We start from the raw sequence: 24,588 nt of genomic DNA, 5'->3' as shown, positions 1-24,588 counted from the left end.
AATCTTTATCTTCTTATTTAATTATAGATATATATATATATATATATATATATATATATATATATATATATATATATATATATATATATATATATCGTAAAAGAGACATGATCAATATCAATAGAAAATATTTCGGATAGAATGATTAATAATTTTACTGAACTCCAACAGGTTTGTAGAAAGACGAAAAGGCTTTAACCGCTCAACCTCTCACAGCTAGCTAACCAAGGTTCGTGGAATCAACTCACTAGCTCACTCTTTGGTTACCTAGCAACTCACTCACTCTTTGGTTACCTAGCAACAACCTGTTAAGTAACTTGAGCAGCAGAAGGTCAAGTTTTTTTTTTCCATTGTGCCTCATAACTGCTTAAGAATAAAAAATATAAACAGTGTGAAATGAGAAAATCTGTGTAATAGCACAAGAGGAAACTGGATAAAACAGCAACGGTCACGTCACCAGTTTGGCAGTATTTCAGATATTTAAAACAAAGACCCTTTGTAACTAGTCACTTAATCATTTGCCGCGCCATGGTGGACATAGGAAATGAGGCCTGTGTTCCCAAGTTGTTTTTGCCAGTTTAATCGTGGCGTCTCCTTGTTCGAGTCAAGCTAATTTGTCTTTGAGCGTAACACAACTGGTTGGGGCTCAGAGACGGCAGTATTTACAAAGGTTTGAAACAGCTAGCTTAGAAACCGACCCGTACTTCCTCCCTCTTGATGAGTTGATCAAATTTTCGACTTTGCCCGAGTTCATACCACATGATTTATATCACTGCTAGGCTACGTGACGGCGGGGCATTGTTTCCATGGTTATTGACGGTTAAACGCTACCTTCTCCATAATGCGATACTTGACATCTTTCTAATCATACTTACTTATAAAGTACATGAACATTAGTCTTACCTTGTAAAAAGTGTTCGCGGCAAATCAGTGATTACACCGAGGGCTAACAGTCATTATGATTGACGGCTGCCATCTATCCATCCCCGCCTTTTCATTCCTCGTTAAAAGTTATACAATAAAACGACAAGTTTGGTTTTCACGCTTGTCTGCTTGTGCAGCCGACCGCGCAGCACCATGTGACAAGTTTTTACTGCGAAATCAATTAAATAGAAGCGATATTAGGGTAGCACATGTGTTTTTGACAGGTTTTACTGGAGAGCATTGGTTGTTTTGACGTCCGTCATGGCGAAGTGGGCGGGGTTTAGAAGAGAGTGACGTCACGTGCCGAGGGTCACTATTTGATCCTAAATGCTTGAATATCGTCCAGCACGACTACATAGCAAAAGTACACATCCAGAAACTAAACAAACAACTTTCTGATTATAGGTAGATTTTGTTACCTTTGCACTGTTCTAGAATCAATTTATCAAACACTGACTTAAAACGGATGCTGAAATTATCACAAGGTTTGAATGTGTGAGAGAGTTAAGTTTGAGAAAACATAGTAAAGAAGCACAGAGAAGCATTGTATCAATTTGTTGCTTCTTCCAATGAATAGGAACCAACAAAAACAATATGAAAATGATTTTTTTTAACCTTTTTTATTTTTGAAATTTTCTTTTTTTTTTTTTTTTTTTTTGTATATTTTGAAACAAAAAATCTCACCCACCATGAATGTTAAAAGATTGTCTGAAATGTCAAAAAAGGCATTTCTGAGATTATTTATGAGAGTTTATCACTGGAGCAGAAGGGAAATGTGAGTCCTTTTTGCGGATTATCTACCTCGGTTACCCTCAGGGCAAACCTTTCACTAAATATTTAATAACTACTTTTGTTGCATGGTGAGCTGTTTCAGCTGCATCTCTTGCTATACTTCCTGATGACTGTTCCCTCCGTTTGTCATCCCTTTTCTTTTGCGTTGTTTGATTTGGCGGATGGTAAGGGCGCTGTAGCTTCCTCCTCTCGCTCCACCAGCTGTGTGGAATGAAGGCTTTAAACCTCACACCCACTTTGTTATTTAACCCCTCAGGTGTTGCTGAGGTACTGAGCCAGTATTAATAATATTTGTGTTCATTTTTTTGTCCATTATTGAGTAATGGTATGAGAGAAATAATGAATGTCAGCTTTTGTTCTGTATGTCGGTGCAGTTGCCCTTGCTACTCGCGTTTTATACTACCTCGTTTTAAGAGTTGTTTTTATTGTCGTCCTCTTTTCCTAAACTCAGGGAACAAGGTTTAGTACGTTTGAAAAGCCATGTGGTATTATTACATGGCGAACTGACAGGGTATCTTCTCAGTACTAAGCTGTTTTAATGTTTTATTACCTTCAGAGAAAAAGCTGAAAATGTATTGAATGTACCTCTGACGCTGTGAGCACGCCGCTCAGACGTTAGATAGATTCCCCTCCCCTTTTGCAGTGTCTGTTTTTACAAGCGCCAGTGTTCACTTGATTTGTGCAAACATTCACACCAGAAGTGCTTGCAGTGGCATATCTGAACAGAAAAGCTTTATAATTGGCCTTAATGTGGGCGGCGTCCCGGGTCCGGGTGAGGGAGCCGCTCCATGTGAGGATGCGACACATGAAGAATGATTGTAGTGGAAGCGGTGGAAAGTGTTTAATCAGAGATTGAAGTGAAGAATGAACACCATAAAATGTTTTACCTCTAAAGAATCTATTTTTCTTAGAAGATAATGTACTTCAGAGGAGTACACCTTGTAGTTACTTTGTAGTTTGTTTTTTCTCTGCTAGCGTAGGTGAAGATTAGCACTTGTCTGCCACGTAGTTTATGTTAAAGGTGAATATGCAGCGGTGACCGTGACGCTAATACCCAAAGAGTTGTTTGCTGATTTATTTGAGTTTATTCTGGCCTCTCGGCTGATCTTTGGAGGACAGAGAAATAATCAAAGGAGACCAAAGTGGCTTCAGGGATCAGTTGAGGGGCTGCTCCTCAAACAAAGCCTTGCACATTGGTGGCCTTGGCCCGCGACAAAGAGTCCTGGAGGTTGTGGGTTGAAACTCTGAGGAAGTGTCCAGCTTCATGGAGTGACTTCTAATAATCAAGATTATGCACGCTGACCAAATTTTCCTTCTGCAGAGTTCCTCATAAGCTGCTGCAAACAGATGTAGGTGATATTAAGAGATAAATATGTTATATTATATTGATTAGCAGTCTGTGTTGCAGCAGTGCAGGTGCATGTAGATGTGCACCTACTAATTGTCTCCTTTACAGAATAATTTAGAGAATACTTTATTAAATAAAAAAAGAACAAATGTGTCATTATATTCAGATTTATTGTCTATATTTTGATAATGCATCTTTTTTGAGAGTCACAAAATGTAATTGGAGTTTTGTTTGTAGACGTAGTGGGTGCTCAAACGTTGCCATGCTTCTGTGGCGTTAATCAGAGGACTCTGCAGAGGATTCAATCATATGAGATGAGAAGTGACACAATCAGTTTCAATTTCTTTTGAAAGGCAAACAATACGAACCAAAGATTTATTTCCTAATCCTCACCGCTGCACATTGGCCCAAATTCAGTTTATACACATCCTATCTTTGTGTCAAATGATATTATCAGTGTTTTAATGCTCAGTTTATATCTTTATGATGTTTTTTCTATAAGAGAGCAACCTGGAGACTGGATTTATTTCCACCTAAGTAATGTTTTGTTAGTTTTAAATCAGGATAAGGTGCTGTTGTTCTTCCACTAAGATAAACAGAGACAGATTGTTTCAGTTGTAACTTCAGTGTCTTTGTATTTCATGTATTTGTGACTTAAAGACCCAATCTAGAATCTGACAACAGCTTTTTTTATTTATTTTTTAACCTTACATCTTTGTAAGAAAGTGATATGCAGTGATAAAGATTTCATCCTGCTTTTTTAAAAACAAGGCTGAAATAAGTCCAGCTGTCATTAAACGTGGTTCACAGTTGGGTCTTTAAATCTCATGCAGGTGAACAAGTGCTACCTCATTTGTTTGTTGTATCTTCTTGTTTTGTTTGTTTCAGTGCAGAAGGTTTGCTGCTCTTTCTTGTTAAAGGTGTTATGTTGGAATGATGTTCCTGTCCGATTATGTGAATTTGAAGGGATAAAGCACGGAGTGGACGTGACGCGCTCTCTGTTTTCTCCCTTTTCTGAGCCGTGGAGCGCTGTGGGTCATTTACAGTCTGACTCAGGGGGATCCACAGCCGCTTCCCCTCAAAAACACAGGTCTCAAGCTTTGAAATTGAATGTATCTTTTTGTAATTAGTATGTTATTTGATATTTTCTGTTATTGTTTTGTTATGTATTTGTCATAAAATTACAAGATTTTTTTTTTTCAAAATTGTTTAGAAAGAAAATTTTAGACAATTGCCTTATGAAAAAGTCTGATTCTCAGTTTAAATAAAATTACAAAAATCTCTGAGGTGTGTTTCTTTACTTTGTTTTTAAATTGGCTTAGCTCTTTTATGTTTTTAGATTGTTTTAATAATCTTTAATAAGAATTGTTTTCTACACTTAAACTGCTAAGATTTTGCTTGGTAGACTGTTTTTATTTCAGGGAAAAATGTTTGTTTTTCACACAACAAAAAGAAACATGGTTTTAAAATGAATAAAACATCACAAACAATCATCATGACTTATCTAACAGTGATCACAGTAAAATGTACTTTAATATAATTTGGGAGCACACAGACACTGAAAAATACTTTTGAAAGAAAGTGATGAGAAAGGATGCTAGAATATTTACTTTAAGCCTTAAATGACAATTTTTTTAAGCCTGAATTTAAATTTACTTCTTCTTAGCCATGATGAAAACAGTTCTATATTTAGACACTTTGCATTTATAACACTTTTATTTAAATAAATTGTTACTGCAGAAAACAATAGAAAGATATCAGGTACTGAATAAAAAGAGGTTCTGCACAGTTGATACTTATGACTATGCAGAAAGTTTAAATCACCTAATCTATTGAGGTCTCAATCTGTCGTTCTTCAAGCTTCCAAAGGCATTTGAAGTTTTTGTTTAGACTTTGGCTGCCAATGCTCTCACTCGACGCATAGAAGAAATAAAATTACATTACAAAAGAAAATAGTAATGCACAGTGATTTGGCTAAGTAACTTTAATCTGATTACTGGATTTGAAATAGTTACTCGTTACTGAAAAAAAGTGGTCCGACGTCAGTAACGCGTCAGTACAAAGTAATGCGTTACTGACATCTCTGGTGAAACACGAGCAGATCTGTGCCTTCTTGGTTGTACAGCTACATTTTTGCCACAGACAGTCCAAGTGAGAGAAGTGAATGATGCTTGAATGAAATCCAGAGCTGATCATTTCACTTCCTGTTTTAGTTTTCTTTACCAATAGAAAAGAAAAAAATCACATTTACGGCCTGCTTCTGGAAAAAAACATTTGCTCAGAGTGGTCCTGACCTGTGAGCATGAAGCTAACATTTACTGACATCTACTGGAACTGCAGGTTAATAGTACGAAACCTGGTGATTTGAGCTACATTTAAAATAAATAGGCATTATTTCTAAAGAAAATCTATCAAACTCCTTTTAGATATAATTTGTCACCTGTAGAGTAAAATGTCACAAACAGTTTTTTTTCTACTAGTTTAGCTATTTAGTTATTTAATCAAGATAAAGTTTCTGCTCTCACATACAGCACAAACGTGTCCAGGGTGACGTCATGTAAAGCAGGAGCATCAAACTCATTTTTGTTTTGGGCCAAATCAAGATCATGAATGCTCTTAAAGGGCCGGTTGTACCAGAATGTATTGATAGAAACCTGTTAACAAACTGTTAAAATATCAATGAATTCTTAAAATTATATAATAAAATTGAATATAATTTCAGTCCCCCTCCAGGATTTCACAGTTGTTTTGTGATTTTTTTTTTGCAATGAAATTCAAATTTACAGTTTGTGGTACTAATTTGGAAATATCTGTGATATTTGTGCTTATTTATGATGGTAAATGTGACATGTTATTACTGATTTTGTAGATCGTGGCATTAATTAAGGCAAAGACAGCTGTTTAGTACAAGTAAGAAAGTTTTTGACAATTTTCAAGAAAAATCTGCCTTAATCTCCCAATTATATATTAGTGCAAAAAAGTGTGGGGAATAATTGATTTTGCGTGAATTTTCATGATAACTTGCAAGAAACTGGAGGGATTAATTGATATAATTTGGCAGTAAACAGACAAAAATTGCATTGATTTGATTGATAAAATATTATTTAAGCACATGTAGTATTCAGTCTAGAACTTAGAGGGCCACATAAAAACTACAGCGGACCAGATTTGGCCCACAGGCTTCAAGTTTGACACATGTGATCTAAAGCATAAACTGGAGTACATTCATTTGTATCTTTTTTTTCTTTACCTCCATGTTATTAATGAAATCACTTCATTAAAGTTGCTTACTTTAGTCATATTTTGAGAACATTGCAAGGATTTTAGCACAATTTGAACATAATATCACAGAGAAGAACCAGGATAGACTGGATAGGTCAAATCAATTACATAAATAAAGATCTTGAGCTATTGCTGCTTGTTTCATATATTATGTCTTTCATCAACCAGTGATGTTACCTATAGATTAGAAAACTACACTCAGACATGTAAAGTTTAGGTTTTGCAGCTTTGTGAGAAGTTATTTATCATTAGGATTATAAATGCAGCTCGATTCTAGTTGTGATGTAATCAAGAATCAGCTTTTTTATTTGGTTTTGGCTTTGAAAAATCCTTACACATTTACCCAGCTTCTATTTTCACAGTGGACCTACATTTAGTTTAACAAATCACTACTGGACGTAAGTTTGACGAGTCTTCATTTTAGGGTAATTTTAATGACAAACTAAATGTATGCCTGTAATTATTCGGTATGGAGAAATATAAAATACTAATTTAGCACATTCACATGCTAAATTACCCCAATTAGCTAGCTGTTCGTGTAGTTTAAGTTGTTTGTGTTTTTGGGCGTATCTTAAACTGTGGAATAATTATAACTTGGTCTCTGAAGCTCAGGAAAGGTGCTGTTTTTCTGTCTAGAGCTCATATTAAACGACGTAAGCAGCCTTTTTCGTCACGCTTCCTTGTTTATGTTTTTTTCGCCGCCGCAAAATTTGCTTGCTATTGGCTTGCAGCGTCCTCGTTGAGCCAGTTTGGCCGCCGCGCTGCCTCAAGGGAAATGTAGTTCTGTAGGTTTCAAGAACCACAATGTACCTCTCCAGTAATTCGACTCAAAAACTACATTTCCCAATAACGTCGGCTCCGCAGTGAGCCGTTAACGGATAACTCGGGTTTTGGCAATATTGCAACAACTGTGGAGCAGCTTGCAAACAGCTGTGTAGTCGCTGCGCACAAAACACAGGTAAATCAAGCAAATTTTATTTCTTTACATGCATCTTTACATGCAGAAGCAGGCTAGGATGAATCATATTTAAAAAGCAATGGGCGTTGTCCGCATCGCAGTAATTGCATGTTGTGTTTGTGTTTTGGGGGGTGACTTTAATAATAAATATGTTAAATGACTTAAGCAATGGAAAATAATCAGTTGAATGTCGTTATTTTGTGTTAAGAGGCAGCAGTAATGGGTTCTGTAGTTACTAGCTCCAGAACTAGCTGCGGATATCTGAGATTTTTATGGTTGTTTTTGTTGTCTGGCTGCGTAGCTTCGCATAATCTTGTAGATGTAATGCCGCCCAACGCCGCATGAGGCCGCAGTTTCACCCGTGTGGTTGTAATTTATTTAGATGCTAAAATAAAATGCTTATTAATGTTTTCTATTCCAGTAGCATCTTTTTCAGAAAGCTTACCCTTTATTTGTTCGTTACAGCCTTGGTTGTTGCTGACAAACATGTCAGAAACATCAAGTGACACTGAGTCCTCCTGTGGCTGGACCATTATCAGTAATGAGGTATGCTCTTGTTATAAAAATAGTATTTAGTAACATGCATCATATGGTTGCTCAGTCTCAATTAGAGAGGCACAAATCAGATTCTTGTGGACGATGTATCGAAGACTGCTCTGACCTCTGATCTCACATCAAGAACCAACATATATATATATGTGTGTGTGTGTGTGTGTGTGTGTATAAAACAGTATTACAAATATTTTTGTTTTAACCTACCTGCTATGAGTTTTCATTAATAGTTGTGTGCTACCACACAACTATAGGATGTGTACGTGTATTTGAAAACATTCACTGTAAAACAGGGTTTTACTAATATTTTAAAACAAGTCAACATAATTATGGAGTTAACATTTTAAACTGGTTTTAGTGTCTTATATTTGAAATTAGTATGGTTAGCTTAGTTAGCTTTAGAAAAGAGTAAACCCCTTGTGTATTACTTTATATAGATTCTTAGTTTAAATATGAGATTTCCCAAAGATTCCCAACATTTCAGAAGTTGTCATGTTCCAAGGAGAGAAATATTAAAAAGAGAAAGCAGGGCATCTTTGCTGTCCTCTGCTTAGCCTTCCTATTTTCTGCTCTAAGTCTTGCTCTCTACTGTTATCTCACAGTCTGAAGGAAACATAGATACTGATCAACAAAGACAGTTTTATAGATTTATAAAAGAATTCAGTGTTTTCTGACCATCTGGTCACCTGTTGGGGATAATCGAGTTTAAAATTTCCTGGTCTTGTCTTTTTTTTTCTACATTTACAGTTAAAATTGGTTCAGGCATTATTATAACTGTACACATACAAAGTATGAACTATGCTATTCCTTCATCATTTCCAGTTTTTCAGTATTTCTGATGTGCTTTTGCAGGGCTCAGATATAGAGACACTGGGATCGGAGGCTGCGGGCGAATATGGAGCTGAGCTGGTGGAGCGGCCCACTTTGGAAGAACCACAGCTGCTGGAATCACAAACCTCAGTATCTGCTGGTAAAAATCTGACTAAATGCTGTCCTTTAGATAGCAGTGCTGGTTTCAATGGTTATAAATAATAAAAAGCAGAAATACTTTTAACAGGGTGACAGAAACTGTTGAGGCAATAAATCTGCTGTTTTCATGTTAATCCCCGGCCTTCAGTGATATCACCTGCTGTAGTGAGACAACAGCAGGTGATATCAGAGTGATGGTGTCCTTTTTATTTACTATTAATTGGTGGATTGTCTCTAAAATGAGCATTTTACTAATTACCAGTTTATATAGAATATAAACGATGCGCAAAAACGTTTTTTATTTTGCATCTCTTTTTGCTAAATTTTAATTCTGAATTTGCCAATGTAGTTGAGTAAACATGAATTCTTAATATATTATGAACCATGCAATTGAACTATTAAATCATGAGAATTTACCTTGTAAAATTTTTTGTCTGATGTAACTTTAACTTTTGCCTCCCGTTTTCAGTTTTAAACAACATTGTTTAGTTTCTTTTTTTTTTAGCTTTATTTGTGTTGTGTTTATATGTTTTTTTTATTATGCATATAAAATGGACATCTATATTTATCTTGTATTTAATTTTAGTTAATTGTGAAGTTATATCTAAGCATTGTATTTTGGTTAAATAAATTTTTGTTTAATTGCCAAAGTTTCTTCGCACAAGTTGCTGTGCACAAGCTTGGCTAATAAAGCTGATTCAGATTTTATTTTCCAAGGCTTGTTCTAATCATACTGAACTTTCTTCTTTTTACATTTTTACCAGCTCTGTGTGTTGAAGATACACCTGCTGATTCTCTTGACGACACACTGGGAGAACGGGCTGTAGATGAGACACTGTGCGGTTCTGAGGTGAGAGGAGCTGAACTTATACCCAGAAAATATCAGAATAATTCAGAATTATAGTTTCATGTCTGTCTGCAGGCTGGAGGTGGTTCTCCAGTCAGAGAGCAGGTCTTCTCCTCCAGTGATCACTCTGACATTGTGACTCTGAGGGACCTGAAGGAGGACGAGCACGCAGAGGAGAAGGAAGAGGAGGAGGCAGCCAGCACTGAGGAGAATTACCTCGGCACCTCCAGCAGCAGTCATTACGCCTTCACTGCTGCAGAGACGGGTAAGACTCACTGCACACCTCATTGTTTTCTTCAGGAAAATAATTTAAATCCCTCCTCAACAGTCGACAGCAACGATTCAAACACCAAATGTTCCTCTTCTGGAGCAGGTTTGTTGTTGAGTCGCTGGAAACTTCAACAAACTCTGGTGAACTTGAGTCACCGCCTGAGGAGTCGGCTCCCTGGTAGTGGCTCGTTTCCTGATTTAAATCAAAATGAATGTAACGTGATGCTAACCTTGTTTAGCAGCATACCAAACTAACACTGGGTGCCTTTCAAAAGCCTGAGAGATGTGGGCTGGTAGTTTTAGTGTTTGATTGCATGAGCAGATCTTAGGCATGAGTGTGACTTTTTGTGTCATTATCATTTTTAACCCTGCAGACAGACTAGAAAATCCAATAAACTTTCTTAAAAATTGTTATATCTTTTCCCTAAAGTGATCTCCTCTTGCTATCTCTTATCTTTATTCACTTTCCTGCTGATATTAGATGAGACGATATGAACTGTCGTAATAACAACAAAAATGATGATGGAAAATTATTTATTATTCAACTGTATGGCTGTGAACCTCAAACAGTTGCTCACAGGAACCGTATTTTGTCATTTTTTAAAATGTACTGATATTTACTGATGCTCCTGTGGAACAAACAGCAGAGAAAATGGTAAAAAAAAATCTAATTTCCAATTATTTAAGGTTATTTTTTTTAGCATCACTAATTGAAATGTATTGAGACACAGATAAATCAAAAATTCTTATCATCATAAAATTGTCACAATAAATAACAAACATTACAATAAATGCCTACCCTTAATTGATACTCTGAACTTTTTCTAATTTTTACTGACATGTAAGTACTACATATAACTACTCTTTGGTGTTTTTCTGCTAACTCATTATGACCTGTTGCTCCATGGATAATTTTACCTTTTAAAAGCCTGCAATGGGTTTACATTATCCCACAAAAATAGGATGTTAGAAAATATTGCTAGCTGATATTATGCAATAACAGGTTAAACTTCTCAGATGTTTTTTTATTTCTCCGAAGCCTGTGTGATTTAAAAAAAACTTCATATATTTTTTTTTAATCTGAAGTTTATGACCCCAAATTTTGGGGTCATGTGCGTTGGTGTCTTTTCTTCTTTGTCATTATCTGTTTGATGTGAAATGCAGCTTTCCCAGCGCAGCAGCCAGCGGTGACAAACTCAAGCAGCAGCGACGACGAGGTCGGACGAAGCTCCACTCCGGTGGTACGAAGACGAAGGGTTAGGAAAAATACCACGAGCGTTGTGACTGATCCAGAGGAGGACGAGGAGGTGCTGCCAGAGTCGCAGTCCAGTGAGGAAGAGCAGCAGCCTGATTGGGTGGAGGGGAGACCGAACGCTGCTAACGAGGACCAAGAGCAAAGCCGAGGCGGGAACGTCCTCAAAAGATGCATCCTGGTCGCCCTCATCATCGCCGTCAGCATGGGCTTTGGACACTTCTATGGTAACGCCAGATTCCATACTTCAACATGTGCAGACCTGCAGTTACAGACCTTTGTTGTGATGTGTAAACGATCCGTTTTACCAATCTCTCCTCGAGGCACGGTCCAGATTCAGGAAAGGCAGAAAACTGTGGAGAAAACCAGAGGGATTGAACACCCGGAGGTGAGGGGTCTACTTGAGCAACGTATCAGAGATGAGCATTTAACAAAGCAGGTTCGTTAATACACACCTCACCGCTGAGGGAACAGGAAGCTTAGAGTGTAACTAACCCCTTGAATCAACTTTCACATGCTGATAAAATGTCTAGGTAGGTTATTTAGGGTTCCAGCTTTATGTTTCTGTACAACTTTTGATATTTTCTTGTACATTTGTTTAGTTCTTTATTATTTTTGCCTAAAACCATGTCAGTGCTGGCCCCTTTGGTTAAACAATGCCTAAGCAATTGAATTTTCCTATTCTTTAAAACGGTGCAGCTTTTTGTCACGCAGTATAAAACCATCTCACTAAAACCTTCCAGCAAACACAGAAAAAAAGTCACTAGATTTGTCACTTATTGTTTTATTTTAGTCTTTTTTTATTTGAACATTGTACAAACATCATTTCTGAATGGTTTGTCAACAACAAAAAACTTGTCTTTTCCAGAAGCTGCAGCACAGCGCATACAGCAGTAAAACCAAACATGATCGAGTTTCATTTGGGTTGCTAGGCAACGGGGCTGAGGCTCAGCTGGGGTTGCTAGGTAACAGCGCAGTGCCTGTCAATTGTGACTTAACATTTGGGAGGTTTTTGAAATGCCTTGTTTTCCAGACACCAAAAAAAGGTAAACTTATTACCAGAAAACAGCGCGTGGGCTATTTTAGAAGCAGCTGAGACCCAAATGGAAGTAAGAAAATGTGCAAAATATGAATTTTGAATAACAAGTCCCCTTTAAAAGCATCAAGGAAACAACTTGGAGCACTGTGGTGCTGTTGCCTTCACACTAGAATTACTTTTTTCAGATTTGACACAAATTCATTGTTGATTGAGGTCCTGTAAGCATAAAGTCCAAATTAAAAACAGGATCATTTCAAAATACTGCTTTGATTGTATGAACTGAAAAGACTTTTATTTCACCCAGAGGAGCGACTTTGGTCCAGATGACCTTGATGAGCAGCAGGTTATTAATTTCCTCTCAGGAGTGATTGAAAAAGCAAAGGAAGAAAACCAGGAGCTCAAAGCAAATCAAGTTCACATCCAGGTAAATCCAGTTGTCCCTGTTCAGACATGTAACCCAAACTTTAAAGGTGCAATTAACTTTTATTAAAAAAATGTTTTTTATGCTTATTTGTTAAAAATGTCACAATGTTTCAACAGTATAATATGAGACAGATAATCTGTGAAAAACTCAATCTCCTCCACCGCCCCCAACCAAAAACAGCCAGGAGAAGTGTCTGATCGCTGTCAATCATCCTCATGTACTCATTGCTAAATGCACTAATGATGGAGAAACAACTCTCTGCTACAGGAAAAAAACAGTTTATCCTCCGTCATTGGAGGCTCTGCTAACTAGCCTGAGCATTCATGACAGGCTGTGCTAGCTGTAGCAGAGCAGAGAGCAGAGTGATTGACAGCGCTAAGACCCGCCTCCTGTCTCTGCATGGTTGTTCTTAGTTAGCACTAGGAGAAGGCAGAGGAAGCTGATTGTTTTTCACAGATTATCTTTGTCAGAACATAGTGACAGTTTCACAAATATGTAAAAAAAAAAAAAAAAAAAACTAAAGTTAGATGTTAAGTATTAGACAAGCTGTAAATATGTGTATTTTCTCATCAAGGTTCAGAGAGATAACCTGGAGCGGATGCTGAAACAGACCGAGGAGGAGAGGATTGAAATCATGTCTCTGCAGCAGAGTCTCTCAGATGAAAACGTCCAGCTGAGAAACTCCATGGCACGTAAGGAAAAGTCTCTGTCTGTCCTGCAGGACGAGTTGAGAAACCTGCGCTCCCAAATCAGAGATCTGGAGGCGAGGGGAGCTGGAGCCGATTCTCTGCTGTCTGAAAACCAGAGGCTGAAAGAGCAGCTGGAGGGGGAGCAGCAGACCATCAGAAACTTCCACCTTCAGAGGGAAGACATGACGGCTGAAGCTCACATGCTGAGGAAGAAGCTGGAGAAAGAGAGCAAGGTCACGGAGGAGCTGAGGAGGGAGCTGACCGCTCTGAGGAGCCACGTTTCTGAATCTGACAGGCAGAGTGCTTCAGAAGCAGGAGGTTTGGAGAAACGTCTGCTGGATCTGGAGAAGAGGCTGAGCTTCGAGCAGCAGCGCTCCGACCTGTGGGAGAGGCTGTACGTGGAAACCAAGGCGGAGAAGGTCAAAGGAGACCGAGAATCCAAAGTGAGGAGAGCTAAACAGGGAATGGCCGGGAAGATGAAGGAGACATTCGATGCTGTGAAAAACTCCACCAAGGAGTTCGTCCACCACCATAAGGAGCAGATTAAGAAAGCCAAGGAGGCTGTGAAGGAAAACCTGAGGAAGTTCTCTGACTCCGTCAAATCAACTTTCAGACACTTTAAGGATTCAGCCTCGACGTTCATCAACAAAGCCCAGGGATTTTACAGCAAGAAATGTGACAGAGCAAACACAGAGGAGTCCTGGCAGCACAGAGCGCAGAAACCCAGACGCACACCCGACTCCTTCCAGAACCAGTGCAACACACGGAAATCAGCCGGGAAGGTTGTCCAGGACGAGGACGAGCGCAGCCACAAGAGCAGCATGAAGGGCTGCACCGGCGTCTTCGACTGCGCCTACCTGGAGTCCATGAGCCTCTTCAACAAAGCCACCGAGCCGATCCGAGCCGAAGAGTTCGACCTCCTGCTGCAGAGCTACCTGCAGCAGGAGGTCGACCACTTCTACCACTGGAACGAACTCAGGACGTTCATCAACGACTTCTTTCACAACGGACTCTTCATCCACGACCGCATGCTCTTCACAGACTTCGTAGGCAGAGTGGAGAGCTACCTGAGCGACATGCGTGAATACCGCCGCCTGGACGGCGACGTGTTCGGAGACCTTGATGACTATATCTACAGGCACTTCTTCGGAGAAGGCTACGCCAGGAGCTACGGTCCGCGGTAGGTCCCCTGCAGACTGAAATATCCTCCCAAATGATGGTGCGCTCAAAGCTAAGACCGGCTTGTTTTGCAGGCATGCAACATCTGAGGAACTCCTGCAATGAGAGACTTTAACTTAAAATAATGTAAGGATTAAAATCTGATTCCAGGGAAGAAAACATTAAAGTTATATCTACTGCCTCCATCTAATTAGGGCAGGAGGATGTGGCTGAAAAATGTGTAATGGTATAAGAGTTTCATATCAATTTGTATTAATAACTATTGATTAGTTTTGTTTGTTTTAAATACCTAAAATGCTGCCAAACTGGTGAGGTGATCTTTCCTGTTTCCTGTTTCACTCCTCGCAATTGATTTTTTTTTAAAATTATTTTTAAGCAGTTATGAGAGACACAGTGGAAAAAAATGTAGAATGCTGCAATGCGAGTTACCCAACAGGTTGTTGCTAGGTAACCAAAGAATTATTAAGTTGCTAGGTAACCAGAGAGTGAGTTAGTTGAAGCCATTGACTTTGCTTAGCTGAATCAGAATCAGAAGTCCTTTTATTCACATTGTGCACAAAAGAAAGAGCGAAATTAAAAAAAAGAAACTGAAAGGCAAGTTAAGTAATTGAATAAAAATGGTTAAAAAAAAACACAGAAACAACTGGGGAACGTAAACAAATGATCAGGTTTTAGATTAATTAGCTGTGTTCAGGAGAAGTTGAGTTAAAAGTCACTGAATGGATGAGATTGTTCCTATGAAACTAAAGAAAATGCGAAAAGCTTGGTTATTAAAAGACAAACTGTTTACTTTGTAACCATTTCTTAATGAAGCACGGCCACTTTTGGATCGTTCTTGAATTGAAGTTTGCACTCTGGTCATGCCTGGTTTAGATGGAGGGCCATGTTTTGTATTTTTGTCTTCATTTTGCTGTTTGTTCTCCAACAGACCTCTGAGACCTTCATAGAGCATCTGGATTTATACTGAGGTTAAATTATTTTTTATTTAGATGGCGGCTGAAGATGATTTTATTGAGAGTAGCGGGATTTGAATACCAATGCACACCACTCTTTTCAGATTTGAATTTATAAGAAATTTCCCTCCACCTCATAATTTTGGAGATATATATACACACACACACACACACACACACACACACACACACACACACACACACACACACACACACACACACACACACACACACACACGAGTACCTTACCTGTACCTTACCACTGAATTTCTGCATCTTTTGCATCCCCAATGCAGCATAATTTCCTGCTTGTAAAACTCTTAACTGTCTCATGGTGGTGATTTATTTGTTTTTTGTTTCTACTCCACAGGGGGCCGTTTCAGAGAGCTGAAGACCCAAAGGAAGAGTGGAGGGCGAGGAAGCAGCCGAGGGGTAAATCTCATCCTCACTGCGGTCGGAGGTGGAGCCGATCAGGAAGAAACGCAGACAGGCACATGGCTGATGTTAAAATCGAACTGGGCCCAATGCCCTTTGACCCCAAATACTGAAAATAATTCATGATAAGGGTTTCCCTTAAATTGTGAGTTTTATTTTTTGACGCACATCCTCTATTTTTTTTTTTTTTTGTAAGTTTGCACAATCCTTGTCGAGCTGCTGAATGTCCCACAGCTGTTCTGTGTTTAACAATTTAAAGGTTTCACTTTCCTTATGAATCCTGCTAAATTAACATACATCACAAAAAATAAAACAAAATATCATGTAAGAGGAAAATTTAACATAACTTATAATGATATACCAGGCCAAACTCAATCCTAGAGGTGTTTAGTTTGTAGCCGGTTGGTGTTTTGGTTCAGATCAGCTTTCAGAGTTCAGACGCTGTTTTCTAACATTCCACCTTGTTTTAACTGGACCTGCTTGTTTTACTTCAGCTTCAAGTGCTTCTCTGACAAAAGACTGGAAATCAACAACTAATTCACTGTGGTTGGAAATGAGATTTTAAAACGGAAACATTGGAGTTTAAAATATTTATTACAGTAGCAAATTGTTACATTTTCCTTGGCGTTTCTGCTAGGTTTTTTTTTTCAGTGCCTTTCATAAATAAAAATGCTTCCTCCAACTCTTCCCTCGGGAATGTGAGTGTGAAATATCTCTGCTGTCCTCGTGAAGTTATTCGCTTGCAGGAATGTCGAAATCTCCTACAGTTAAGAAACAAAACCTGTTTAATCTACACATCGGATATTTGCACAAAGAGTCTGTATTAGTGCCTTACCTTTTCCAAAACGTCAAACAAAACCAGATGTGTTGGCAGGGAGGATTTGTATGGAAAGGCAGTCCGGAGCCAGAGGAGAGGATTGCTGTAAAACTGTGCAGCTTCTTCAGCGTAGCCGTCCTCTCCGAGGTCTGGAGGACACTCCAGGATCCTCATCTTCAGAGGACAGTGGACGTGGCTACGAGGAGACAGACGACTGTCAGCTACCATGTGGAAATAACAAAGGTTTTAACCAGCTGAGTCTTTTAAGCAGCAAGGCTTTCTTATAGTGGTTCTTCAGGACTTATGGGGCTTTTCGCAAGTCTTTTTTATGCTTTTGTTAGGTCTAAAAGAAAATTAACCATTTTATCCTGTTGTTAGTGCTAAAACACTTTTTGCTGTTTTCTGGGATTTCATTAAATAAATGTTATCTGCTAATTTAAAAAGTATTTTCTGCTAAAGTATTTACTATGGATTAAACCTTTGTTCATCTGTGGAGTTTTGGAGCCTTTTTTTTTTTTTAATGCCTGATTTGTAGCTTGAAGTGCAACAATAAAAAGCTTAAAAGCAGCAAAGTTCAAAGAAGTTTTTAACAGCCTGAAGAAATATCACCAAATTTGCAAAAAAGTTTGACACATTTGATGCAAATTACAAAAAAATTATGAATAGCTATATACAGTTTGGAAAAAGTGAAGAGTCTACTGCACTTAACCCTTTTGAAGACCCCTGGTTATTCCACCAAACATTGGTTTCTGAACTCTTCCTGAGGTAAAACAGTTTAAACTTTTCTTTGCACTGCATCTTTTTTGTTATTTTGACCATTTCTCATTTTCTGCAAATGAATACATTTTTGCTTGGAATTTCAGAGACATGTCAGTAGTTCACGGAATAAAAGGACAATGTTCATTTTACTCAAACATATACCTATAAAAAGTAAAATCAGAGAAATTGGTCATTTTAAGTGGTCATTAGTTTTTTACAGCACTGTATGTGCATTTTAAGAAACATTCAAGCTAGTTAATTATGGTTATGGGGATAAATTAGACACTAAACTTTAGAAACTTCCACCTTATTTGAATTTGAGTTCATCTAAAAAATGTATATATATATTGGAGATATTGCTCACCATTTTTAATGTAACAACATTACACCCTCCATGGTCTTGGAGGTTATATGTTCCTCTTATTTAACTTCTGCTGCAGTTCAGGCAACAGTCTACCTTATAAAGCTCTGATGGGCTGGAGGTGTTTTGGTGTGTGTACCTGTAGAAAGGCGTTGAGTGACAGGGCATAAGGAAGAAGATATCGGACTGCGGGCGGGCGGAGTCGCTGCTGACCTCACAAAGCCCCTGAAGATGGCTCATGACATCCAGAGTGCCTCGCTGGTGTATCAGACCCGTATACAGAGCCAGAACCAGGTTGGACACCAGGAGGAGAGCTGCAGCTGGTTGTCGCCACGCTTTGAGATGAGCCAGAGATATTCCTGTGATAAAACACACCTCTGTTATGAATATGTCCCAACACTCTGGGTTTAATTAAAAGTGGAAACCAACCACAGAAGATCATGCAGAATGGCAGCACAGGGTAGATGAACCTGAACTCCTTGTGAGGAAGGAAACTGAGGAGAGAAAATATTCATGGATTAATTCTGCAAACCTCACAATCATGGTTTTCTACTCTTCAGTTCAGATTACCTGTAAACAACAATAGTCCACAGGACTGTGGCCAGCAGGATTCTGTATTTCCTGAACGCGAGGATGCATCCATGTAGAAAGAAAGGAAGATGGGGGCCGATGACAACGGCGAAGCCCTGGCTGAAGTACCAGTGCCAGGGGTGGGAGCCATAGAAATCTGCCACGCCATGCAGGATGTTGAACTTTATGAAGTTGAGCTGCACCAAAGTCCACTGGAACAGAGACCAGCTCTTACTATCTGACCTTAGACATCGAAGCTACTAGCTCTGTTTTACCTTTTCGTAGAACAGACAGTCAATCAGTGCCGAAATCAGAACCGCCAAAATCCTGGAAATGAGAGAATATGAAGCAGTGAGGAAAGGAGGTGAGACCCGGGTACACGTTCATGAGGCTGAGAGCACACACCCTATGGGAATGTAGCGGTGAGTGATGAGTCTCAGTTTGTCCTCCTCCTGCCAGAAATGGCACATCAGCAGAGGAAACCAGACAATCAGGGCCGTCGGGCGCACAAGCACAGCCAAGGCCACCAGAGACAAGTACTTTTTACTGGAAAATAACAAAACCGGTGAGGGAAAAAAAACACTTTAAGGTGACCTATTGTGCTTCCTTGAATGGATGAGGATAGATTTATGAGCTATAGAAAACATTTTCATGAAATTTTTTGCACAGCATTATTCTTAGTTAATGAGATTTCAGTTCTGTCTTTCTTTAGCTCCTTTCAGAATGAGACGTTTTAGGGCCTCTTGTCACTTTAAATTCAAATGACCTGCTGCCGGCCACGCCCTCGAAACTCAACGTTTACGTCAAAATGGCTGCAAACAGATACGCAAATATACACATAGACATTAATTGATGTCTATGAATATACAGCCATCTTGTAACATTATGCAGAGGTCTTTTCTGGATGTAAGGAAACAACAAAACTCTTGTCTTTTCCAACATCCACACAGCGGTAAAACCAGTTGACTAAACTTGCTCTAGTTCCATAGGGGTTGCTAGGTAACGGCCCTGGGCACGGCTGCGGTTGCTAGGTAACAGCGCAGCGCCAGTTGAATGTGACGTAACGGCTCATTTTTCAGACAGAAAAACACATTAATTTATTCCCAAAAAATACAGCTTGGTGGGATTTAAAAAAAAAAAAAAAAACATTTCACTGTTTTAGAAGCAGTAGAGACCCAAAACGAAGAACAAAAGCATGCAAAATGTGAACTTAAATGTGCTAACTGGCATTCACCTGCTGTAAGTTTTGGACCCCGGCAGTGGGAAGTAAAACAGAGCCAAACAGGTGAGGGTGGTCTCAGCGGTGTTCGTCAGAGTCCTGGTGCAGCAGAACCAGGAGAACCAGGAGCACAGGTGGCAAAAGAACTGGAAACCAGAACAGGTTCATTTCAAAACTCCACATTCCTCCAGATTCAATCTAAATGTTTGTTCCCCACTTGTTATAACGTTGTTGCATTTGAGTTAAGATTATGTACTGTGGATTCAATGAACAACAACAAATTACTGAAACCCGCTTAAGATTTTCCATTGCTTTTATGTCATCTGGACGAACTTAGATCAGCTCTATTTCACAAACTACAACCTTTGGACTTACCAGATCAGGACTGGGTGCACATTAATCAAAGCACAGTTTGTAAACTTCAGTGTCTTTTTAACCAGACCCTGTTTAAGACCCACATTCAACCTGAATTTAAAATTTCAAGAGTGAAAAAAAAACGTAGTGTAATAGTGCTTTATTGATTTGTGAACAAATATAATTTGGCAAATTATAGATAGAACTTTTCATTTAAACATAAATTAGTGTTAACACACCTGCATTTATTATTCATGATTAGATTTTGTCCTTCATGAAATAAAAAAAAATTTTCAGAAAATTTTGAACTTTTTGCACAGTTTGCTGTTTCCCACACTTAAACAAATCTGTAAATTATTACAAGCAAATCCCAGACTTTTCAAGAGTCCGTATGACCCCTGTGAAACTGCAGAGTGATCCAAGATATAAATGAACAAGCTGTTCTCACTTTAATTCATTTACCGGGTTCCAGATGTTTGTTGTATTCGGAAAGGAATGTGTCCTGGAGAGAGGAACATGACAACGACGAGGTTTTCCTACCGTCCATCTTGAGACGTCCTCAGTTTCCAATGTTCGGATGAGCAGGTAGAATTTCACATCAGCGAACGCAGCCAGGAGAGCTTGAGCTACTCGAGGAAGCCAAATCTGCAACCACAACAAACCCACATAAACTCCATGACTCATGAAGTCAAAAAAAAAAAAGTGTTGCTCCGAGAATAAAATAGAGCAACTCACCAGGAGATGGACTGAGTCGTAGTTCAGAAGGTGGAGTATTTTGTACAGGAATGCAAAGAACAATGGAAATGTGAATCCTCTGATTCCTGCTTTCCACTCCCATGTCAGATACCCGTATGTTTAATTATTAAGGTTATAACCTCAATAAAAGGATATATCCCACAATAAAACCAGAGAACATGGTGCTGATCTCTGCCATGCAAAACAAAAGTAACACCACTGCTGCTGTTCAAGGCAAACATCTGCACATAATGTGTGATTATATTTTAAAGTTTATTGATCTTTGAGAATGTGTTGTCATTATTATTTTACTTCAAAATGGTCTGAACTGAACAACATTATTTATCATCTAACAAAATTTGTTATCGTGATGGGCCTACTTGAAAATCTGTCTTCTGAACAGTTGATTCATGCTATTGAAATTTTTATTTAAATAATTATGGACATTGACAAAGGATATTTAAAGACCATCCGATGGGCCACCTCCAGGGACTGCCAGTACTCATCAGGGACAAAACTGGTCTGAACCAGGACACAGTTAACCAGCCTGAACACCACAGTGAAGACAACCACCTTCAGTAGACCTGTGGAGATAAATAACTGCATCTGAGTTGGAACAGGAATTTCCTGACTGCACTCAACAGCAGCAGCAGCGTTTAATGGCAGATGGAGGTGAGTAAGTCACAGCACCGTGGTTTAAAAATCTCCCATCCTCCTTGGAGTAAAGCAGGGACCTCCGTTTCCTCAGCTTCACATCCTTTGCTTTGCTCCCCAGCTTCAGCCGAGAGCGCAAGTTCTCCATCCTTACGTGCTGCTGGGGGGCATGACTCACCTGTCAGAGCACAACTCGGCCGAGACCTCGAAGAATCTAACACAGAGAAAGCACCGTACTGCAAATAAACTGTTTTAACCCGAGGTTGCAGCTGCTAACTCCGCAAATTTCCCTGCTTATTTGACTTCTATAAAAAATGTTTTTATCTGCTTTAACTTCCTAGTTTGGACACATTACACACGGTCATCAACACTTCCGCACTCACGCTTATTTCCGGTGTTTTGGTTGTGTCGCAACTTCAAAGTAAAAGTTCTTGTTTTTCCAGTCTGTTTAGTTTTTTTATGGTAAGTAAACTGGATTACGATTGGTTTGTAAGCCAATTTTATTTGTCCAGCAAGTAAAATAGTATAGTTAGTATACATGTACAATCTTGAAATTACAATTTTTAAAATAATTTTAACCTATTAAATTATGACGTTGAACTAAAAAGAAATCTGTAATTATTAATTAAAACAAGTATTACAAATATAAACGATCATGTCAAACGCAATCTTATTTTTTATAAAAAGGAAGAAAAAGAAAGGAAGGAAGGAAGGAAGGAAGGAAGAAAGGAAGGAAGGAAGAAGCTACCTTTACTACGCCACCTTTTATAGATGTATATTTTAGTAAAACTTAATGTGGCTAATTTTATTTTTAAAATTATTTTTTATTGAAAAACACGGGTCATGTCATTGCTCTTATGAGCCATGTTTTAATTCCTGTCATTCGCTCGGTGGCGCTGTGCGTCTCTTCACTTGTCAGAACAGACGAAGAAGAATGCTATCCGTCCTTACATAAATAAGTGTCCTGTTTGTTTTTCTCTTTTAACGCCTTTCCTCTCTTTTATCTGCCTGTTCCCCTTTTCTGTCTGGTGATTACAGTCACTTTGCATAAAGCGCTTCACTGGTGAGTGATGGACGTTGCAGATAATTATCTCTGCATTAGTTAAAAATGTCATGCTTGATCATTGTTCAATGAAAAGGTTAGCATATTGTCAAGGTGGTGTCACACACTGTCATTATCCGGTCGGGACTTTTCAAAGTAAGATGCCATTTCGGGGCTGCTGTTCGAGTTTGTTGGATACTGGTGAATTATTTTTATAAGAGTTAATGTTCCTTTATCTGAAGGCTTTATACTGCAGATAAGCTTTACACCGTCCAGAGTGTATTTGTGCTCTTATTCTTATTTTAAGAATAAGAATAATATATAAAAGTTGGGTTTCCTCCACCCTCAGTGCTGGACAGTTGTTATATCTCTTAGCCTGTTATTCACGAGAGGACCCAAATTTGGGTCCTCTCGTGACAGAGGTGTCAAACTCCAGTCCTCAAGGGCCTCTGTCCTGCAACTTTTAGATGTGCCTCTGCTGCACCACACCTGAAAAGAATAATTAGGTCATTAGCAAGGCTCAGGAGAACCGATCTACACAGGGAGGAGGTAATTAAGCCATTTAATTCCACTGTTTTTTACCTGTGGCACATCTAAACACTGCAGGACAGCGGCCCTTGAGGACTGGAGTTTGACACCCCTGAATGACAACCTGTGAACAACAGGTTAAGATGGATTTTTTTCCCCTCACAACCCCATTTAAATAAGCCATACTTATTTAGTATTTTCCCAACCTTCCTGTCAACATTAAACATTCTAACTTAGGGCTGTAAGAAGTGAAATTCAGGATTTTAATACAATTTCTAAATTACAACTCTCTGCTGAATTCACAAGCCAGCCACTCCTGGGAGGATTGGCAAAATAATTATTCTTGCTTTTGAATGACAGATTTTTAGATATATTTTCATATTGCATCCCAGCTTGATGTGGGGCAACAGTTTAGTTTTTTTTTTTTTTTTTTTTTTTTTTTCATATTTATCTTTTTATTTTGCCATTCTGTCTACACACACTGATGATGATCAGATTATCAAATGCATTTAATTTGCTGCACCCAACTTTCTGCCTCATATGTGGAAACTATGATAATGTGCTGAGTTTTGTACACACTACTTTTTCATTTTGGTATTATTTTTGAAAGTAAAAAATCTGTAGTGTGGTTATACTGGTGTATACCACCAGATATTGACCTTGATTTTTTTTTTTTTTTTTTAATTTTATTGCATTAACTGATAACTTCCGCAGCCTGTAAGATTAAAATGTCTTAAAAGCTATGGATGTAAACTTCAACACAGCACAGAAATTGTTCAACCATTCCCATAATTCACCTGTTGGTCATCTTTTTCAGGATGGTTAGGGGTCTATAGATCTGGATTCCTTGTCAAACAAGAGTAATGTTTCGACAAAGGCTGCCGTTCTCACAGCTGCTATTAGCCACGGTGCTTGGGGTCGCTGGTGGCATCTACATCTACAGACCTTATTTTGAGTCACGACCAAAGGGCCTTGAACACCAAAACCAGGATGTGCCAAAGAAAGGAAATGACACGGACTGAGCAGATCACCACTCCCAGGAAACACGTCATAGACAGAACAATTACGACCGTTGATGCTGGACAGGAAGTAAAACAAAACTCAAACCAATGTGGATACATTTCTGCTATTATGGGTTACTCTGCGTAAAATAAAATATTTTATTCTATGATGTCACTTTTTTAACATGATATAAAATGCTGTGACTCTTCAGCTTTAAACACCCTCTTGCCTTACAATTATTCGTAAGAAATCATTTGTAAATGCAAATGGTGTTAAGTGAATTGTGAACTAAGAAATAAAAATGTTTTCTCATGTTGTGTGAATCATGACTGGCAGTATTTTTCTCAGTGTTTACAATACACTCCAGTGTTTTTTTTCTGTGCTAAACTTTCACTTAAAGCCTTAAGATAAATGAGCTACTGTAAAAGATGCAGACAAGAAGTCCAACAAAAATGACACAAAATATTCCAATAACACTGAATTATCTCATGTGGAAACAAAATCAGATTGTAAACATATAGTGAATCAGATTGTAAAATCAGACTGTAAACATATAGTGATATTTCAAAATTATTGATGTAATGAAATTGAGAAAACATTTTATATCTCAATTAGATATGAGCTTACTTTGTCT

General features: G+C 38.5%; 3 protein-coding genes and 1 long non-coding RNA gene across 8 annotated transcripts; 3 read left to right on the top strand and 1 right to left on the bottom strand.

Annotated features, from left to right (window-relative positions):
- Positions 1 to 7,217: 7,217 nt before the first annotated feature.
- ccpg1 (cell cycle progression 1) lies at positions 7,218 to 16,627 on the top strand. 4 transcript variants are annotated; one of them, XM_015043639.1, is made up of 11 exons: positions 7,218 to 7,304; positions 7,770 to 7,850; positions 8,709 to 8,826; positions 9,590 to 9,675; positions 9,730 to 9,937; positions 11,107 to 11,421; positions 11,518 to 11,633; positions 12,538 to 12,657; positions 13,232 to 14,526; positions 14,600 to 14,651; positions 15,849 to 15,927. In XM_015043639.1, exons 2-10 carry the CDS (start codon positions 7,791 to 7,793, stop codon positions 14,628 to 14,630), a joined length of 2,349 nt encoding a protein of 782 aa, XP_014899125.1. In that variant the 5' UTR covers positions 7,218 to 7,304; positions 7,770 to 7,790; the 3' UTR covers positions 14,631 to 14,651; positions 15,849 to 15,927. The 4 variants fall into 4 exon arrangements, with proteins under 4 accessions (XP_014899125.1, XP_014899123.1, XP_014899124.1 ...); XM_015043637.1 differs by lacking the exon at positions 14,600 to 14,651 and having other exon boundaries at positions 9,748 to 9,937; positions 15,849 to 16,627; XM_015043638.1 differs by lacking the exon at positions 14,600 to 14,651 and having other exon boundaries at positions 11,518 to 11,582; positions 15,849 to 16,627.
- On the bottom strand, positions 16,090 to 21,664 carry pigb (phosphatidylinositol glycan anchor biosynthesis, class B). 2 transcript variants are annotated; one of them, XM_015043641.1, is made up of 12 exons: positions 21,419 to 21,664; positions 21,185 to 21,312; positions 20,729 to 20,842; positions 20,534 to 20,638; positions 19,655 to 19,785; positions 18,826 to 18,966; positions 18,696 to 18,747; positions 18,421 to 18,632; positions 18,280 to 18,344; positions 17,990 to 18,209; positions 16,749 to 16,926; positions 16,090 to 16,674 (listed from the first exon to the last, which is right to left on the bottom strand). In XM_015043641.1, the coding sequence occupies exons 1-12, from the start codon at positions 21,528 to 21,530 to the stop codon at positions 16,561 to 16,563; spliced, it is 1,572 nt and encodes a 523-aa protein (XP_014899127.1). In that variant the 5' UTR covers positions 21,531 to 21,664; the 3' UTR covers positions 16,090 to 16,560. The 2 variants fall into 2 exon arrangements, with proteins under 2 accessions (XP_014899127.1, XP_014899126.1); XM_015043640.1 differs by having other exon boundaries at positions 20,729 to 20,846; positions 21,189 to 21,312.
- On the top strand, positions 19,712 to 21,304 carry LOC106954276 (uncharacterized). The gene is made up of 3 exons (XR_001426332.1): positions 19,712 to 19,801; positions 20,466 to 20,578; positions 21,218 to 21,304. It is a non-coding gene; the product is annotated as an uncharacterized LOC106954276 (long non-coding RNA).
- Positions 21,665 to 22,205: 541 nt separating the features above from the next.
- Positions 22,206 to 24,283, top strand: pigbos1 (PIGB opposite strand 1). Its single transcript, XM_015043643.1, has 2 exons — positions 22,206 to 22,445; positions 23,770 to 24,283. The coding sequence occupies exon 2, from the start codon at positions 23,816 to 23,818 to the stop codon at positions 23,972 to 23,974; it is 159 nt and encodes a 52-aa protein (XP_014899129.1). The 5' UTR covers positions 22,206 to 22,445; positions 23,770 to 23,815; the 3' UTR covers positions 23,975 to 24,283.
- The last annotated feature ends 305 nt before the right edge of the window (positions 24,284 to 24,588 follow it).

This window comes from Poecilia latipinna, unplaced genomic scaffold (genome assembly GCF_001443285.1).
Source record: "Poecilia latipinna isolate Pla-1442-1.1 unplaced genomic scaffold, P_latipinna-1.0 Scaffold643, whole genome shotgun sequence".
NCBI classification, from domain to species: Eukaryota; Metazoa; Chordata; class Actinopteri; order Cyprinodontiformes; family Poeciliidae; genus Poecilia; species Poecilia latipinna.
Note: the sequence above shows the minus strand (reverse complement) of the source record. Positions and strands in the feature narration are given on the sequence as shown.

Coding starts and splice junctions, on each gene's coding strand:
- pigbos1 (XM_015043643.1), top strand. CDS start 23,816: ATGTTTCGACAAAGGCTGCCGTTCTCACAGCTGCTATTAGCCACGGTG.
- pigb (XM_015043641.1), bottom strand. CDS start 21,530: ATGGAGAACTTGCGCTCTCGGCTGAAGCTGGGGAGCAAAGCAAAGGAT. Junction 21,313..21,418: donor TGGGAGATTTTTAAACCACG/GTGCTGTGACTT, acceptor TTATCTCCACAG/GTCTACTGAAGGTGGTTGTC. Junction 16,927..17,989: donor CACTCAACGCCTTTCTACAG/GTACACACACCA, acceptor GTCTCCTCGTAG/CCACGTCCACTGTCCTCTGA.
- ccpg1 (XM_015043636.1), top strand. CDS start 7,791: ATGTCAGAAACATCAAGTGACACTGAGTCCTCCTGTGGCTGGACCATT. Junction 8,827..9,589: donor ACAAACCTCAGTATCTGCTG/GTAAAAATCTGA, acceptor CATTTTTACCAG/CTCTGTGTGTTGAAGATACA. Junction 9,676..9,729: donor AGACACTGTGCGGTTCTGAG/GTGAGAGGAGCT, acceptor TCAGAATTATAG/TTTCATGTCTGTCTGCAGGC.